Source organism: Pygocentrus nattereri, chromosome 18, assembly GCF_015220715.1.
Source record: "Pygocentrus nattereri isolate fPygNat1 chromosome 18, fPygNat1.pri, whole genome shotgun sequence".
Taxonomy (NCBI): Eukaryota; Metazoa; Chordata; class Actinopteri; order Characiformes; family Serrasalmidae; genus Pygocentrus; species Pygocentrus nattereri.
Window position 1 is genome coordinate 38,696,159 of NC_051228.1, and position 20,000 is coordinate 38,716,158.

Here is a 20,000-nt window from a genome sequence, read left to right on the forward strand (position 1 = left end):
CAGAGATGAAAGAAGCAGAATGTTGCTCTAGGCTAGGTGTGTGTGTGTGTGTGTGTGTGTGTGTGTGTGTGTGTGTGTGTGTGTGTGTGTGTGTGTTTGTTCACGGAATGGCTTGCCAGAGGAAATTTCATCTGACTACTCAAAGGCCCAAAACATGCTTGAGGACTGAAAAACAACCAACTCTGCCGCAGCATCCCTCCATCCCTCCGCAGCACCGCAGGCGTGGAGGCTTCACTGGCCAACCTAAAAACCCCCCACAGCCCGACTTGCAGCTGACAGCTTTCAGGTTACAGCTCACCTTCCTGCCCACCACGGGGTCTGAGCAGCACTTACCAAGCAGCGAGCGCATGTTAAATGGCAGGTGTTTAACTCGACAGTGTACCAGCGCAGGATGTTAAGCCCAGACAAATTCAACACAAGTGTGTTAACCCTTTGCTGCATAATGTTGCCTCAGGGCAACAAACCCACATTCATCATTTTACAATGGCATGATACATATTTACTGACAAAAAAGGGTTATATGGAAATTACAAGTCTTAATAAGCCAATAAAATGGTTTTACCTAGTCGCCGTATCATTTATACATTATACACCATTATACACTCACCGGCCACTTTATTAGGTACCCCTTGCTAGTAAAAGGCTGGACCCCCTTTTTCCTTCAGAACTGTCTTAATTCTTCTTGTCAGACTTTCAACAAGGTGTTGGAAACGTTCCTCAGAGATTCTGGTTGGTTAATTGAGTTCCTGCTGCCTTTCTATCATCTGGAACCAGTCTGCCCATTCTCCTCTGACCTCTCACATCAACAAGGCATTTCCGTCCACACAACTGACCGCTCACTGGACGTTTCCTCTTTCTCTGACCGTTCTCTGTAAACCCTAGAGATGGTTGAGCGTGAAAATCCCAGCAGATCAGCAGTTTCTGAAATACTCAGACCAGCCCGTCTGGCACCAACAACCACGCCACGTTCAAAGCCCCTTAAATCCCCTTTCTTCCTCGTTCTGATGCTCGGTCTGCACTTCAGCAAGTCGTCTTGACCACCTCTACAGGCCTAAATGCAGTGAGCTGCAGCTGTGTGATTGGCTGATTAGCCATTTGTGTTAAAAAAGCGACTGAACAGTGGCCGGTGAGCATATATTTACCAAGTTGATGGTAAATTTATTTCATTTATTTGAAGAATGTACGCAGGTTTGTTGCCCTAAGGCAACATTATGCATTAGAGGTTTAAGTAGGACTGAAGTACGAGTTTACATGCAACTCAACAGATCCATGTAGAACCAACAACGCTCCCAGTCTACACGAAAAAAATGAAAACAGGGGACTATGTGCATGAAATACAAACTCCATTAAAAAGCTCTCAGCTCACCAGCCTGCTGTTCATCTCTCTGCTAGCAGCTAAAGTAACACCTGTCATATCAGAACACATAAATAACCCTCATCCTCCACCCGGAGACAGAAAGCATGAACATCACAGCTACAAACCCTCCAAACACACAGACAAGTGGGTAAGCCTGTCACGATCGTGGAAATGAGCTGATAATTAATTGTTATACGAATGATTATAAGTGGTCACATCATCCTCAGAAAGGAGGAAAAAGTTAACAAGAAACTCTTTCCCAAAACTACGAAGTGCACAGAGTGGATCCCAATAATCATATTACTGTGAAATCTAACAGCTGAGTAAAATAATCGCAGTCAGACGAATATGGAATATTGTGACCGGCCTGAAGGGGCAATACAGAGTAGCACTTGTACCCGTTCGTTAATCACTACGGCAACACTGTCCTTAGCCACAGTAAGAGCACCGTGGCTTGTGATACGTAAAGAAGCCCCCAAACTACAGTGAACCAACATCCACTCACAGCCTAACACAGGGGTCGCAACCCAAATGTTAAGAGTAATTTTTGTCAAGTTTCAAAAATAAATCAAAACACCTCCATTTTATACAAGTAACGTTTCGCCGTCTTGGCTGCAGCTGTGTCTCAGATTGTGCTGATGGTCTCGTATAGGCTAAAAATAAAATATAAATGAACAGACTTACTTTGCTCTGCTTTAAGCTTTAGTTTAGCTAAAGTGGCTTTTCTCGCATCTCCAGCAGGAAACTTTTACGCAAAGGTAGAACAGTTTCTGGTAAAATGTTTCTCAATGTTTGACTTTTCGTTCCTCAGCTTCTCGTTCTAATTTTCCCATTCCACCTTAAATGGTGCCTGAGGCGCCAGAAAGTAGCTAACTATGTAGCGAACCGTCACATCATTTAAGGTCGAACCAGAAAAACTGAACAAGAAGCTGGCGAATGGGAAACGACTTCAGCTTGGGGTCTTTTTAGTGTTTGTCAGTCTCTCGCTGTATCAGGAAACCAGCTGGAGTGACTATAAACACTAATGAGTCCATCTGTCTCCAGATTATCGATGTTCGTCTTAAATCTCTCTCTTTGCCGTTTCGTAGCTACTAGCTGGGCGAGGCTGTCGTCTGTGTTGCTATGGTGACCAGCCGTCTGCGCTGATCTTCAGGGTTAAAGGGTGAATCAGCAGTTCTACATTAACTCCAGCGTTTAAGCCCATTTACTGTTAAACTGTGTTGAAGGATCAGCAGAGCTTTATTTTACTGTAGAGGAGGATTATTTTATTATTACCTGCTGATCTGATTCAGCTGTGGAGCCACAACAGGGCAGCAGAAGAGCCGCAGGTTGCTGACCCCTGGACTAACCCATACAATCAAATGTAAAGAATCTTGGTGCCGTTTTTGACCCTGACTTTAGGGTCAAATCAACTCAAAGTAGCTTTTATCAACTTTCAAACAATCAAGCTTCTTCTGTCTTTTTAGAGCTTGGATAATTTATTTGTGCTTCCACTTCATCTTCAGAAAGATTACTGTCATTTTCTGTATTTCAGAATTAATACGTTTTACTCGGCTCATCCCGAGTTAATAATAATTTCTCATTCATCACGGTACAAACAGTGTAGATGTTCCCTCAAAGCTCCAGCAGTGTGTTTAAGGTCTGATTGTGGAGCTTAAATCAGTTCCTCCAGGTGAAAAGTTGGTATTTGTTCCTTTTCATAACCGAATGTTTTAAAACAGAGCAGTAGAGTAAAAGCCTGGAGGCGAGGCGAAGCGGGGTGTATGGAGTCAGTCCAGCCCAGTACAGTACATTTACGGAGATGGAGCTTTGAGGGTCCCACGCCAGAGACAGGAGGGTTACAGCTCAGTTTAAGGTGCTAGTATTTGTTTGAATGGGCTGGTGCTGGTCAGGGCTGTAGTCCACTCTTGCTTGTTTAATATGTTGGAAGGCATCCTGCAATCGCAATATGCAGCAATGTAACTGCAATATGGCGTTTCGTCCGTGTCCTGCAGGCTGAACTTAAACTAATGCAATACACTGGTAACTCTGCAGTGACAGGACACAGTGTGAAACACTACACCAGGGCATTTCTCCTTAATAACAACAGAAAACATCAAGCACTGCAGGCTAGGACACTGCAGAGCTTTCATCTGGACCCCCTTGTCTTACAGAGGGCATAGGGATGGCCAGGCACTGGACACACTGTCCAACTGCCCAGGAAACGAGTCATCTGGCCCTCCTTTACGTCTCTCTGTCTCAGTGCATTCTCGTTCTCTCTCTTTCTTGGCTCAGACAGGGGCTACAAAAAGTTCTCCAACACGGCCTCAGAGTCTTTTCATCTCCAAACCTCATTCAAGGTCACTGCGTCCAGCACACAAACAGACAGACATGCAGCCCATATATTTACGCATTCAGCCCAGAAGGTTCTCAATCAAAACATTAAAAACTCAACGCCACATGCCACCACGCCATGGACATCACATACTGCTCAAACATCTGGACATCCTTTCATATAGCGGAAGGTCATCAGCACGTCACCCAGAGCGCTTCCTTCCACAAACCCACACATATATAAGCAAACTCAAATCCTATGAACTCTGGACGACCGCAAGAGCTGATGCTTAGCACAGTAGGTGTTCCTCATGTGCCTTTGCATAGACGATCATATGGCAGCAAAGTCACACAATGACAGTGTGCAACAGAGACAGTAATGACACCCGGCTCGCTCTGAAGACTTCTGACAGGCACCTCTGGCTTTCATCTGACATGCATTAAAGTTACAGGCATAATTAGCGTCCTGCTTCATTAATCCTAAGCCGAGTACGAACTCTGGCCGAGGTCTCGAGAGGTCCCCTGGTGAAAGTCTGACTATGAGGCGGCACATATATTGTTCATTCATATATCAGATTTTCACTAATATCTATTTACTAATTATGTGTTTATTTATTTATTTACATCTATTTATTTTCTCCAACATCTATTTTTGTGAGGTTTACCCCAGTAGTATTTGAAAAAAAATGAAAAAAAGAGGGCTTGGGAAAAACAGGTAGACATCAAATCCAAATAAAAATCCAAAGACAGAAAGAAAAAAAATCATAAATCAGGCAACCAAATCCAAAGGGGCAGAGACAAACAGACAAAAGACAGTCGAAAAATTCCAGGCGGACAAAACGGCAACAAAACGAAGAAGCAACTCCTCGAAAAGCAACTCGTCTAAAAGCCCAACTAAATCTAACAAGTCACATGAGAACAGGTGTACAAGATTGGTATTCAGGGGAATGAGATCAATGACTGGAGCGCTGAGAAGTCATTGGTCATGTGATCCCCCAGAGGGCTCTGGGAGACTGAGTTCGTGAGAAGCTAATTAATTCAGATCTATTATTTAGGTAAACTGACTTGGCAAACAGGGAGCGTTGTGGTTGTATATTGATTGTTGGGCAAAACCACATGTTGCATGTAGGCTAGTGTAAAATGCAGAGGTCAACTGTCAGGGCCCTCTATGTCCCCAGAGGAGGCCTAAGATATTGAAAAATTGAGCAGCTCTAGTTTTATCTGATCACACAAATCTTAGCAAATAAAACATTTAAGCCTGCCTATTCAATGTGTACTGGAAGGTGAAGGGTTAAATTAAAGAAGCCGCTGTCTCCCACTAACAGAATCTGAGCCTATGGTCGGAACATAAGTGGGGGCTCGTCCGGGACGTGCATCAAGGCACCTTGTGGGCATTACAGGGCAGGTGGAGTTTCAGTGAAAGAAGCCAATTAACACCACGCTTGCCAGTTGACGGAATAAGACCTCATCGTGAAACCAGGTCCATCATAAAGTGATGCTGGATCAGTCATAAAACGATGCTGAAGCCTCCAGAAATCACACAGCACGCGTTAAGCTTGTCAACATGTATAGCTGAGCCAAGTGTCAGCAGGAAGGCAATCTCCAGCGACATGCACTTGAAGTCTGCTTCTGTCAGCGGCTCAAGAGAGGGCTGTAAAGAAAACCTAAGACCAAGGACAATTCAAAAGGCTAACAACAAGGACGGTGGGTGGCTGAGTAAGAGCGGGCGATGAAGGTGAGTACAGCCCACCCACATGCTTGTGATACTGAAATAGTAGCAATGCAACTTCAAGACTGCACAGAGAACAGCCCTTGGAAATGGAACTGCAGGAACACAAAAGGCTAAAGGCTACACATGGTAGGAATGATCAGCAAAAGGCTAAATGCCGATTATTTGAACCGATATGCTCAACCTCTGGACACAAACCAAAGCATGGATATACACTTCAGGCCTCAACAACCTGCTTTCACTCCCACATACCGCTGTACCTGTGATAAATTCTTTCTGGCTAGAGCAGCAAAATCACTGAAACCTGGTAAGAAACTGCCAATAACAGAGGAGACATCAAAAGGTAGCATCCTCTGAACATACGGAATCATGCAGAGGCAGACACTAGCTGCAAGGTGAGGCACTAGAGTTAGATGTGGGAAGAAAATGAGTTATTCTGAGTTACCCAAGGACCAATCATCATATGTGGTATCCATGGGAGGGCTGGAGCTCAACCGCAGAGCCATAATATTTTATTAGGTCCATTCTCTTTGATGAATTGCCCACCTTAAGTGCCATGGTGGAGGACAAAGATGTTTTAGTCCTAGTAAGATGCAGGGCACTCCTACAGTAGACCTGCCAACCTGTACACATGTTGCATAGCAGGTACACAGGTGACATCAAAGTACGCTGGTGCGATTTGATATTCTAAACGATGCAAAAAGCTGGCGAGGCTTTCTGAGTTCAACTATGCATGTGCAGCACTCAAGTCTTACGCTGATTTCACGTCATTCCACACCTCATTCCACAGTCGTACGAGGCCGAGAATGGCATAAAGCCACATAGACACTGCCTACGGTGCCAGTGAAAACGTCCGATTATCAGAACTGCATGACTTGTACTCCGATTTTAGCCCCGATTCTCAATCCGGCCGAGTCTCTGCTGGTCTGCAGCTGGAGAGAGAATGGAGTCGTGTGAGGGGCGCAGACTCAGACTTCTAGCCTCCTGATCGCGTTTCAAACCAGTCAGAGTTTATCAAACGTTTTAAACTTTTTAAACCTGGCTCGAGAAATCTAGTGTAAACTGGTCAACCACTCAATTTGAACAGATTCCCGCAACAGCCAATGAAAATAGAGAGCGCAAGAAGGAAATACAGCAAGTAAACAAAGAAAATTGGTGAAAAGTCTCTCGTGTGGAGCGAAGCTTTTTACTGAGCCGAGTTTAAGGCTCAATCGAGTTGATGTACATTTAAAACTCTAAGAAAGTGAGTCAGAGGGAAGTTATTCCCTCTGTTGTTGAAATCTGACCGAACTGGACTTTGATCTGATATTCAGCAGTCGACTGTATAAGACGCTGATATCCCTACTCGGATACTTCAGTAAACAGTATTTGGCACCGAGTCATGATTATGATGTTCTGGACGTTCGCTTGAGGAAATTTTCTCGAACTGGACCTCACTGAATTTTAATTAAAGAACCCTGCTGTAGTCCATCTGTTTCTCTGATACTCTGTTACCCTGTTCTTCAGTGGCCAGGACCCCCATGGACCCTCACAGAGCAGGAACTGTTTGGATGGTGGATCATTCTCAGCACTGCAGTGACACGGACACTGTGGTGGTGGTGGTGGGTTAGTGTGTGCTGCACTGCTTTACATCGTGTTCAATAACAACTGTACCACAGCCTCAACATCTCACCGTTCGATTAGGATCACATCACCCAAACGTTAAGAGCAACGTGAACAGGGCCCAAGTCGACTCGCAGCTTGGCAAGCAAAAGTGGTCATTCAACAGAGGCCAGGAGTTGAGGACTACTTGGGCAACCAGCAGAACAGTTACATGCATGAGCTCTTTTAGGAAAACCTGCAAATTTAGCTCCATCAGCGAATACTAAAGGTTGGTGTATTACGTTAGGAAAGAGGGAACGTTCATCTCTTATGGCTCGGCCCCATCCCACACACACATACATACATACATACACACTCCAGGGCCTGCAATAAGCCTATGAATAATCCAGACTCCGTCCGTTTGATTCGTCTGAGCCGTTTGAGCGAGCAGCAATCAGGGACAGTGGAGACTCTTGCAGCTTCACTCTGCCCATGAATAATTAAAGCACTCAGCCAGCAGCAGCCATGATGACTCGAGAGCGGATCAGAGGAGGTTAACTCACTGTGCTGGAACCATCCACGAGAAAGGGAGTACAGAGTGGGAGAGAGAGCAGCGAGTGGGAGACTAGAAAGACCAGAGAAATGAAGAGACAGAGGCAGAAACGCTTTACACCCTCGCCGAGTCCTCTATTTTTAATGTGGGGGTTTAATGAACCGAGTCGCTGCCCTTTTCAACCTTGTTTAGGAGCACAACACTATCACTGGCTGTGTTTACATGCCAAGATTTTCGCCGATCGGATTGAACACATTCCGGTTATAGAAGACGACCGAGGTGTTTATTCTCACTCTATTCAACAATCTGATGAAAATCTCCGTTTACATGCTCACTACAAGTAATCAGATCCAGAATCACCAATTAGTTACCAAGACAACCAGAGTGAGATGAGCAGCAGTGAGCAGTGATTGTGTTTTTAACTGCTTTAAAATGACGTCAGACTCAGGAAAACGTCCTTCACACGTCCTTATTAAAGAAGGCCGAGAGGAAGACGTCGTGTTCTGAGACGCATAAGCTGGACGTCCGTCCCACCGCCGTCTTTTAAAGATCAGAGCACAAAATTACGCCCAATTCCATTTCAGCCCTCGCCCATATTGTTCAAAATAATCCTCATAAGGATTCCAGCACTATGTGTGTTGGTTCTTGTAACTTTCAGACCCTTAAATCTGACCCTTAAGTATCTGCAAATCATTTCAGTGAATTTGCTGAACAGTCATTCGTCAGTCATACACATCAGCTCGCCAACACTGCAGGCCCTGATACGTGCCAGGGAGGACAGCGGAGTTCATAAGGACCTGGAGTCTGTCTCGACCCTCCAGATGATCGGAAAGCATTTTATTTACACCCACTCTGCTTTATTTCAACCACATGCGGAAAAATCAAGTCGGCAGCTTCAATTCCACCTACCGTTCCCTTTCAAAACGAGGCCACTAATTGGTTAGTCAATAACGACAAGCCGTGACGTGACCTATTAACTTCTTTCATCTACAAGCTCCTCGTCCTGACGGCCTGGCGGGGAAGGCTCCGGCTCTGAGAGCCCTGCCCCCACCGAGGTCAGCCGGCAATCAGTTCCCATCAATGCGTGGAGTGAAGAGGCTGTCCAATCAAAGGGCCGAAATAGCAGTTAACAAGGGAGAGACATCTCCGTCATGATTGCTGATGGGCCCGAGTGAGGGAGAACAAGGGCAAGACTCCTGGGGAGAAGGCTTCAGAGTGAGAGGGAGGAAAACTCTGTAAAGAAACTGCAGGAAGGTGCTATCAACATTGGAAGAAATGGGAATGCCTGGATGCACTGCAATCAGCTTTGATCCTCATCATGGATTATACTTCAGTAACAGACGCCTGGATTCCCAGACTGGACAGACACACACACCCCCACCAGATTTCAGCCTCCAAGAGGAATGCATCAACGAGAAGGTGTTAATGCAGGGAGATGTCACAGCCGTCACAAGAAATGAGTTCGCTTCCTGCTCAAGCTCGAATTCATTCCGGACTCCGGCCCCAGCGCCCCTGCTGAGGCACCTCGCCTTTGATTAGTTTCTGAGACAGCCGGGCCTCGAGATAGGAGCGAGGGTAAGGGCAGGCTAGTCTGGAAACAGAGACGCGTCATGCTGGAAATGACATTTTGTGGGGATCAAAATTGCAACCTGACTGTCGCCATTACAGAACAATCCGGCGGCAGAAGGTCTTGCTTTTATTCAGAGCTGCTCTCTAGGATTCAACAGGCAGTCCAGAAGGAACAGGTGTAAAGACTGAGGATTACTCTAGAACATTACCGCGACAGAATGTGGTAAATTAGGCTGCGCTCACATTACCGGGCTGAAGTGGCACAACTCTGATTTTTTTGCTCTAATGTGACTCAGTCCTGGTGTTTTCAGGGCTGTGTGGACACAAATCTGATCTTTTAAATCCGACCTGAGCCACTTTCATATGTGGTCCTAGACTGGATACGTATCAGATTCGTAGCCATGTGACTTTAATGTGATGCTCAGATCGGAACTCATGCGCCTTTCTCCCCATTGTGCTGCATCGTCGTTCAGCGTTACCATGGCAGCAGCATCGAACAGACGTTAAAGCCTGTAAATGATGAAAAAGCAGCTCATCTCACCTTTTTCTCCTTCGTCTCACTCTGATAATGAAGCTGAGTAGTCTGATATCACTTTTGTGATGAATTACATCACAATATGCTCTTCTGAGCACATCACAGACATCAGAGGACCTTGCATATATATCAAAAATGACCTATTATAGTGTCTATAAACCTGCAAAGGCAGTGTTAAAAGCAGCTGATTGGAGGGAGATCAGCCCATTGAGCCAATATCTCCTTTTATTCAATTATTTTTACTGTATTCTCCTGTTACATTTCACAGTGTGGTCTATTTCACCAAGTAAAAACATTTTGGTTCAGGTAAACCTAATTTTGTGGCACATTATTCTGGGATGTACATTAAAAACTGTAAACTAACTACAAAATATTTTTATTTGGCAACATAGTAAAACTAGAAATGAACAATATGAAAACAGATTTAGACTATATTTCCAAAAGTATTCACTCACCCATCCAAATCATTGCACTCAGGTGTTCCAGTCACTTCCATGGCCACAGGTGTATAAAGCCGAGCCCCTCGGCCTGCAGACTGCTTCTACAGACATTAGTGAAAGAATGGGTCGCTCTCAGGAGCTCAGTGAATTCCAGCGTGGTACCGTGATTGGAGTGACCAGTCACGCTTCTCCATCTGGCAATCCGATGGATGAGTCTGGGTTTGGCGGTTGCCAGGAGACGGTACTTCTCTGTGCATTGTGCTGAGTGTAAAGTTTGGTGGAGGGGGGATCATGCATCATGGATCATGGGTGTGTTTCAGGAGTTGGGCTCGGCCCCTTAGTTCCAGTGAAAGGAACAAGAGATTTTGGACAATTTCACGCTCCCAACTTTGTGGGAACAGTTTGGGGACGGCCCCTTCCTGTTCCAACATGACTGCACACCAGTGCACAAAGCAGGTCCATAAAGACGTGGATGAGCCAGTTTGGTGTGGAAGAACTTGACTGGCCTGCACAGAGTCCTGACCTCAACCCCATAGAACACCTTTGGGATGAATTAGAGTGGAGACTGAGCGCCAGGCCTTCTCGTCCAACATCAGCATCTGACCTCACAAATGCGCTTCTGGAAGAACGGTCAGAAATTCCCATAAACACACTCCTAACCCTTGTGGAAAGCCTTCCCAGAAGAGTTGAAGCTGCGTGTGAAGCCAGACGACTGAATACTTTTGGCAATATAGTGCACCCACTAAGCTACTTCAGTAAACAGTATATGGCACCGAATCACGAAGTTAGACGTTATGATGTTCCGGACCTTTGCTTGAGGAAATTTTATTTAACTAGACCTAATTGAATTTTAATTAAAGAACCCTCTGACACTGTATATAACATGTCTTACCTTTACAACAGTAAATATGAGAGTCACCTTAAATGGCCAACACAGCGTCAGAAAAAATGAATATTGTACAGGTAGCTTTTTGCCCCTCAAGACACAACGGACCATCAAAGGTACAATATCGTCCTTCAGTTCCACCTGTGTACCTTAAATGGGTCAACATATTAACATCGCATACACAGGCTCAAAAAGAAGGTCCAGCTCGATGTTTAGCATTAGTGTTATACATTACATTGATGAACACGATGAGAGTAGATCATTCACTTACATCAGAAGACACGTCCTTCACAAAAGGTCCACTCTTTCAACACACATCAATCATCAGATTCATGTTCTCACTCACAAGATTCATGTGAAGCGGTCCCAATCACAACTTATGTTATTAAACGTTCTTCCTCATGTTGCATGCTATTACACATTTCCAACACAGAGGTCTCCAAATCCCCAAATCTTACATAGTGTAGCTTTAACTTTTGAAAGATGAACTAAATTAAACAATAAGCAGTTAAAGAAAGGACTGGGCGTATGGAGTTAAAACAACTTAAAAGAATGTGACAAACAGAATATTCTACAATTACATCCCCTAACTGAAGCTACTGAAGACTTACCCTGAGGGTACCCTGAGAGGTACAGAGCTTTCTGGGCATCTACCCACAGCAGTGCCTAGTACAACAACCATAACATCTCTGGAGGTGAACATTTCACTGTAAACCCTCCAGCCAAACACCACTACATCCAATAAGATTCACTGTACAGTGAACGTCAGAAGACACCTTGCTTTGCAAGCTTTAAGATTTAAGTGACTAAATGTTAATGTGCTTGATTTGCTTGCAATCTTCTTCTTCTTCTTTCGGCTGCTCCCTTTAGGGGTCGCCACAGCGGATCATCTGCCTCCATCTTGCCCTATCCACTGCCTCCTCTACTTTCACACCAACCATCTCCATGTCCACCTTCACTACATCCATAAACCTTCTCTGAGGTCTACCTCTTCTCCTTCTACCCGGCAGCTCCATCTCCAACATTCTTTGCCCAATATATCCACTATTCCTCCTCAACACAGGTCCAAACCATCTCAACCTGGCCTCTCTGGCTTTATCTCCAAACTGCTCCACCTTCACCGTCCCTCTGATCTGCTCATTTCTAATCTTGTCCAACCTGGTCACTCCCAACGAAAATCTCAGCATCTTCATCTCCGCCACCTCCAGCTCAGCCTCCTGTCTTTTAGACAGAGCCACAGTCTTTTGCTTGCAATAAATTGACATATTTAATATGTTGCTGCATAAAGAGGTTTTACAAAACTGATGAATATGGCTTTTCTGTCTGGTTCCTCTTACCTTTGCTACCACACAGTATGGGACAGCAATCAAGACTACATGTACGTAACCACTGCATATAACATGTATAACCAGTGTGCACATCATGCCATAATTCTTTGGCACAAGAACCTTTTCCACTTTCCTCTACTGTAGTAAGCGCACATATGTCTTAACTTGTAACATATATATTTTATAAATGTGTTTACTTTATATCTTATATTTACATTTACATATTTGTACATATATTTATTTTGTTGAATTTAATTGTATATCGATATCTGCACCAAGATAAATCCTTTGCACACTTGGTACGCCTACAATAAAGACTGATGAGTCTTATATAGTGCAGCAATTTCACATATTTTATAAGATTCCAAGCGAGTTCTGAAAGTGAAATGTTTTCCTGTTCTTGCTCGAAATTTGATTTCAGCTATTCAACAGTTTCTTTTCTTTTTCAGACTCTTTTGTCATATTTTTCATTTCATAATGTGACAAATGTTCTCAGTGGTGACCGGTCTGGACTGCAGGCAGGTCAGTTTAGCACCTGGACTCTTAATACGGAGCAGTGCTGCTGTAATACATGCAGAATGTGGTTTTACATCGTCCTGCTGAAATAATCAAGGCCTTCCCTGAAAAAGACGTCGTCTGGATGTCAGCATTATTGGAGCCTTCGCAGATGAGCACGTCACCCAGGCCATGAGCACTAATGCCCCCTAAACCATCATGAACACTGGCTTTTGACCTGGGCACTGATAAGCTGAGTGGTCTTCAGCCCGGTGGACACAGTGTCCATGACTTCCTAAAGAATTTAAAATGTTGATCCGTCGGACCGCCGGACACTTTTCCACTTCCCCTCAGTCCATTTTAAATGAGCTCCGGCCCAGAGAAGGTGGCAGTGTTTCTGGATCCTGTTTATATTTGGGTTCTTCTTTGTGTTTTAGAGTTTAACAGCGTTTGTGGATGCAGTGATGAACTGTGTTCACAGACAGTGGTTTTCAGAAGTGTTTCTGAGCCCATGCAGTGATTTCCACTACAGAATCATGTCTGTTTTTAATGCAGCGCTGCCTGAGGGCCCAAAGATCACGGCCAGCAGATACTGGTGTTCAGCCTCGTCCCTCACAGACAGAGATTTCTCCAGATTCTCTGAGTCTCTTAATGTTATCATGTACTATAGATGATAAAAAGAAAAGGTTCTTTGCTGTTTTACGTTGAGAAACGTTCTTCTTGAGTTGTTGCTCTATTTGATGGTCCAGTCTTTCACAGAGTGGTGACCCCTCCTCATCTTTACTTCTGAAAGACTCCGCCTCTCTGAGATGCTCTTTATACCCAGTCATGTTACTGACCTGCTGCCAATCAACCACCAGGTGTTTTTTTTTTAGCATTACACAACTTTACCCGCCTTTTGTTCCCCCATCCCAATTTTTTCAGTTTCAACATTTCATATGTTGTCTTTGTACTATCTTCAACAAAATATAGGGTTTAAGGATTTACACGTCATGGCGTCCTAACTTTTTTAGAAATGGGGTTGTATAATAAACCTCTGCTGTGGTGTCAGTTTCTGTTGTTTAATAACTTTGCAGGTATTTTTACTTTATTGAAAACTAATCAATTCTTACCCTTCAACTTTCAAAAGAAGGCAAGGTGTCTCTAAAATGTGGACAGTGTACGGAGCAGAGCTGCTTGACAAGGACCATCCTGGTGGTCAGCTCAGATTCTTTACCTTGTACCCGGGTCCCAGCTGATGGATGGCGAAGATCTGTGCCGGGTTGAGCGCTTCACTGAAGACATAAACAGCTCCAAGCTGACCGCAGAACACCCGGTTGGCATCAGCCGTCTCTGACGAGCCCAGGAAACATTTATCATAACTCTGGAGGAGAGAGGAGGAGAATAAAAATACCAAGATTAAGGAGAGGAGGTGGTAGAGAGAGGAGATGTAACTGATAGCATCTGCTTATCAGGGCATCAGCGCTGCTTTATCAGAGGAGCCTTTTGAACCTGTTCACCTGCTCGCTCCTGATCACAGCTCCGTCTAATCTCACTCTTCATATCCTTTTATCACATCGAAGCACATGCAGTCCACACAGCACACAATGTAAAAGACATGCCTGTGGGCGTATACACACTCCCAACCTGCACGCACACACACACCGAGTCCAATCCATCATCTCTGCTGCTGCAGACTCTTTAGCTTTGCTTCTTTACTCTGTACTTACTTGTCTCTTCAGAGAGAAGCTCTTATCTATAGGGCCCTGCGAGGCAGGAGCAGGCTATACAAGGTGGTGATGAATAACTTTCATCTCTTATGATCATGGCCATTACTTATGTGCACTAGTAAAGTTTGCTTGCCTCTCCAGGGGGCATAATGCCTGACCACAGCAGCTTTGCCGTGTAGGATAATCTGAGAGTGGTGTTGTTTGGGGGGATGGGGGGACATTATGACCATCTGCCTAACACACTGTTGGCCCTACAACACCAAAGGAGCTCCGACCTGTTGAGCCATGGACTTTACAAGACCCCAGAAGACGCCCTCGCACACAAACATTAGCAGCAGATCCTTTAAGCCCAGTAAATTGTGAGGTGGAGCCGCCGTGGATCGGACTTCTTGCTCCAGCTCATCTGATAGACGTGTGATAGGATTTAGAACCAGGGGATTTGGAGGCCAAGGATTTCCGCACATTACGTGCAGACTGACAAGGTGCATTACCCTGCTGAAAAAGGCCACTGCCATCAGGGAATACCATTCCCATGAAGGAGTGTACTTGGTCCACAACACTGTTTAGGTAGGTGGCATGTGTCAAATTGACATCCATATGAATGCTTGGACTCGGGGTATCCCAGTAGAAAATTGCTCAGAGCATCACACTCCCTCCACTGGGCTGTCTTCGTCCCACACTGCACGGTGTTCCCATCACTTCACCATGTTAACGGCGCACATGGCACATTCCCAACTGTCTACGTGATGTAAAAGAAAACGGGAGGCACCCTTCTTCCAATGCTAAAAAGGTCCAGTTCAATTTTGTATCTTTTGACGGTAGACAGGGTTGAGCATGGACACTGATCGGTCTGTGGCTCCCGTAACCATCGTTAAATTTCAGTGCCAGTGTTCTTTCCCAATTTAGTTGTCAACCAATTCCACCCACTAGTTAGGACTCCCCCAATCACACGATACCACCAGTGTTAGGAGGGTGAAGCTACACAGGGTTCCCCCGAGACCTGTGAAGTGCCGCCGCATCTTTCTGATGCAATATCATTGGACAGCCATCCTACCCACCCAGAGACAGCGAGGCCAATTATGCTCTCTTGGACTCCCGGCCACAGATGGCTGTAGCATCACCAGGGATTGAACCTGCGGTCTCCTAATGACAGTCACCGCTTAAATGGCTGTGCCACTCGGGAGCCCACAGTAGTCTTCCTGTCATTTCAGACCAGCAGGGATAGTCTTCATTGCCCTCACGCGTTGAGCCATCAGAGCCCAACCACCACATAGTTTGTCCCTCCTTGGATAACAGTTGGTACCAGGAGCACCCCCCCCCCCTCCAGGCTTGCTGCAGACGCTCCGACTCAGGTGTCCCGTCATAACACTGCCCTCATCAAACTCACTCAGGTCTTCATGCCTGTCCATTTCTCCCACATCCAACACGTCAACTAAGGAAACCGACTGTTCACTTACAGTCTAATATCTCCCAGACCTTGACATGTCCTGCTGTCACAAGATAATCAACACTATTCTCTTCTTTGGTGGGTGCTCATAATGTTTTGACTCTTACTAATAAACTTGAGTTATTACGATCTGCCGGACACTGGAGTTAATTCGATAATTACAGTGATAATTTAACATTTACCAACTGTAAACGGCTCAGGATAAGAGCATTTATTTATATACAGTAAAATGTATGTAAACAGTAAACATCTGATTATGCAAGATCACATGGGCTGAAATCCAATACTTCTATAGTAGTGATTAAATTGATTCATTAATACTATGGAACCCAAAAATGATGCGTGACTTAATACCAAATTTAACACCTAATAAGTCAATAAATATGCCTGTTCTCAAACGTAGACGGCTGATTGGCTGTCTGAATTGTGCTCTGTATTCATGCATCGTTTCTTGATTAGAGGACTGATGTGGTCAGTATATATTAGGAATGAATGACAACTCATCAGCATTCAGCAAAACACCACCAGTCGAGTTACATGTTTAGTTGAAAATAAGTGATTACATCATTTACAGCAGGGGTGCCCAACACGTCAAGCGCACGGTGCACATTGGTAGTGCATCAACACTTTCTTACTGTTTCTGGTGGCAGGCAGGTCATTATGATTGACCGATGTGAAATGTGGCCACTGCCTCTTTATTTACTGCTTGCCTTAAGCTCAGCTGTGAGTTCACCTCTCTAGAAATCTAGAGAATCTTCATTTATCGGTTGCCAGTTCGTGTAGCGCCATTTCTGCTTGATCCTTTTGTAACCTACACTCGCTCTTTCAGAAGACGAGCACGAGACCTGCACAAAGAAAGCAAACACTTATCCCTTCCATGCAGAGCAGGAGGAGGACTGTTTACAGTGTCAAACTCCAAACGCATCTGCTTGATCTGCCAAGCAGCCGTCACACTTCCACAGTAGGGGAACGTCAGGAGGCATTTTCGAACTAAACACAGAAACGACGACGATGAATCTCCAACTAAAAGTGAACTCAGGAAGAAAAAAGTGGTCCAGACCACATAAATGTGGAGACACCATTCAGTGCAAATCAGAATAAGGCCAGGGAGATTTTTCAGTGGTTTTCTCTGTAATGCTATCAATACAGGCCACTGATGTGCATTAAAAACATGTGAACACCCACATACATGCAAACGAGGGGGCAGTGAGCACTCTTGCCAGTGGGCAGCCCTATCCACGGCACCTGAGGAGCAATTGGGGGTTAGGTCTCTTGCTCATGTGCACTTCAGTCATGGACTGTCAGCCGAGGGGATCGAACCGGCGACCTTCCAGTCACAGGGCTGGTTCACTGACCTCCAGCCCATGACTGCGCCGTAGATCTCAAGATCTCAAGCCATAAAAGTATGGGCTCTACAGGGAACACGTCATTTTTTTGGTGCACAATTTCATTTATTTGTTGACTTTAACACAGAAAAAGCATTAATGACTGGCTAGGAAAAGAGAGAGAGAGAGAAGCCTGTCAATCACGGCTGAAACACTTACATCATTGGTGTTGACGTGCCAGGCCATGTCGCCGTAGGACACCAACTGCCCATTCACATAGCAACGGATCTCGCTGTTCCTCCAGCGGTTGTAGATGTGCACGATGCTGATCATGTACCACTGCGGAAGAAAGGAGAGGAGGGATGGAGGGATGAAGGCAGGTGGAGGAAAAAAAGCACAGAGAGAAGATAACATCAGCGTTCTGAGGTCAGACAGCTCCAATAAAACGCCACACACGCTTTCACAAGGCTCAGACAGAGTTTATTCTCTGATGTTGTCAAGGTTGTCTGGATCGCAGAGCTCTGAAAGTCCTGACATTGGAAAGAACTTGATGAGCGAACGACGTGAGGGTAATCGTCGCATTCAGTGATGGACGAGCACCTGACCTCCTGAGAAGAAGCTTTTAAGGCCAACAGAGAAAAGACTGAGTGGTGCATTATTTCGAAGAACCTTCAGCCGACCATAATTTATTAGGAGGCTCTTCGTTTGGACGGGGCGAGATCTTTCTCTTAGAGTCTCGTCTCAAAGTGTTCAGAGATCTGTGTCTTCACTTCTTCCTATACTGTTATCGAGTAGCCTTGAAGCTGCCCCAGAGCAGAGCATTTGAGAGCTTTAGCACCATTTCAGGAAAAAATAACTCTAAAATTGGTCAATCAGCCAAAAGTATGCAGCTGCTTCAGTTTTGCACCGGGGTTTTGCAACAGGGTTAACGTAGCTCCAAGTAATGGAAGTTCTCATCAATATGCATTCCATACTTAGAGTCACGTAGCTCAAACCGCACAGAGCTGAGTGATCTCAAACAAATGCTTGTGCACCTGTTTAACTTTTTAGATATTTTTTGCATAGATCAGGGGTCACAACCCAAATGCTGGAAATCAATCTGCTTTGGGAGCTACTTTTAAGTCCATTTATAGAAGTTACCTTTTACCATGTTGGCTGTAAAAGTGTCTCAGTATGTGCTGATGTGACGTATAGGATAAAAATATAAGCGAAAAAAGACTTCGCTCTGCTTTAAGCTTCAGCTCAGCTACAGCCACTTTTCTCGCATCTCCGGCAGGAAACTTTTCCTTCAAACAGTTTCTTGTAAAAAAAAAAAACTTAAACGTCTCAACGTTCGACTGTTATGAGGCTGAAGTCGCTTATCATTCTCCAGCTTATTTTTTCCATTCCCATTCCCATTCCACCTTAAATGGAACACACCAGAATGTAACTGCCGCACCATTTAAGGTGGAACGGGAGAATTCAAACAAAAAGTTGGCGAAAGAGGAGCTGAAGCCTCATGAATTTATAGTGTTTGTCAGTTTCTTGTTGCAGATTAAACATATCAGGAAACCAGCTGGAGTGACTATAAACACTAATCAGTCCATCTGTCTCCAGATTATCGACGTCCGTTTTAAATCTCTCTCTTTGCCGTTTCGTAGCTACTAGCCGGGCGAGACTGTTGTCTGTGTTGCTATGGTGACCAGCCGTCTGCGCTGATCTTCAGGGTTAAAGGGTGAATCAGCAGTTCTACATTAACTCCAGCGTTTAAGACCATTTACTGTTAAACTGTGTTGAAGGATCAGCAGAGCTTTATTTTACTGTAGAGGAGGATTATTTTATTATTACCTACTGATCTGATTCAGCTGTGGAGCCACGACAGGGCAGCAGAAGAGCTGCATGTTGACGTTACGTGACCTAGATGGAACTAATCTTACGAACTAAATATGATCTTGCTACAGGAACATCTGATGAGAAACATAAGGAATTTTAGGAGGGTGATTTTTAGGGTGGGAAAAAAAGCTGAGTGTGAAATTTCTAAAGAAATCCAACGCCCTGTGAAACAGGAGCTCAAAATAGGTGGCGTTAAAACAGGAACAGGGGCGATATGTACCCGTGCTTCGGACAGATACATCACCAAAACAAGCTTTTAACAAGCTGTGCTCAGGTGTCTGCTCTTGTTAGGAGATCAAATCTGGTCCTGTAAGATTTTCTAGACTTGCTGGTCTGTTTTTTTTTTTTTGTTGCTGTCATCAATGATTGTCTCTTCCAAAAGTTGAGAAAAACACAGACAAAACTGCCAAGATGTCTGACTGTTTTTAGACATGCAACACTGCCCATCAAACACTGCCTGGTGCCCTGTCCAGGGTGTATCCTTGGGCCTTCCGTCCATTGACTGCTGGGATAGGCTCCAGCATATCTCTGCGACCCAGAAGGATAAGCGGTTTAGAAAATGTGTACATGCTATTTATATCAAAAAATAAAGAAAACATTCGCAATTTAAAACATAATCGCAATATTCAACAAAAAAACGCAATTAGGCTGCGTCCACGCAGGTAAAAGAGGCCCAAATCTGATTGTTTTTGTTTGTCTGTTGATCATCAGATGATCTTGTAAATGTGGTCTGATCTGTGACAGTCTGAACAGATCAGCTCCTAAACCGAGCCGCAAAAGAACGGAGCGTCACGGCTCATCCAGAGGTAAACAATCACAACCGCCAACGAACGCCAGCCGCTCCCGGAGGATCAGCTTCAT

The 20,000-nt window shown here is 44.8% G+C and overlaps 1 protein-coding gene across 16 annotated transcripts in view; it reads right to left on the reverse strand.

Moving 5' to 3' along the window:
* nbeaa (neurobeachin a) overlaps positions 1-20,000 on the reverse strand; it is a 280,982-nt gene that overhangs the window by 141,217 nt on the left and 119,765 nt on the right. For all 16 annotated transcript variants that reach the window (XM_037547319.1, XM_037547326.1, XM_037547327.1 and 13 more), the window contains exons 7-8: positions 17,487-17,606; positions 14,003-14,149 (exon numbers count right to left, since the gene is read on the reverse strand). In XM_037547319.1, coding sequence (XP_037403216.1) covers positions 14,003-14,149; positions 17,487-17,606 — 267 coding nt within the window. The remainder of the gene's footprint in view (positions 1-14,002; positions 14,150-17,486; positions 17,607-20,000) is intronic.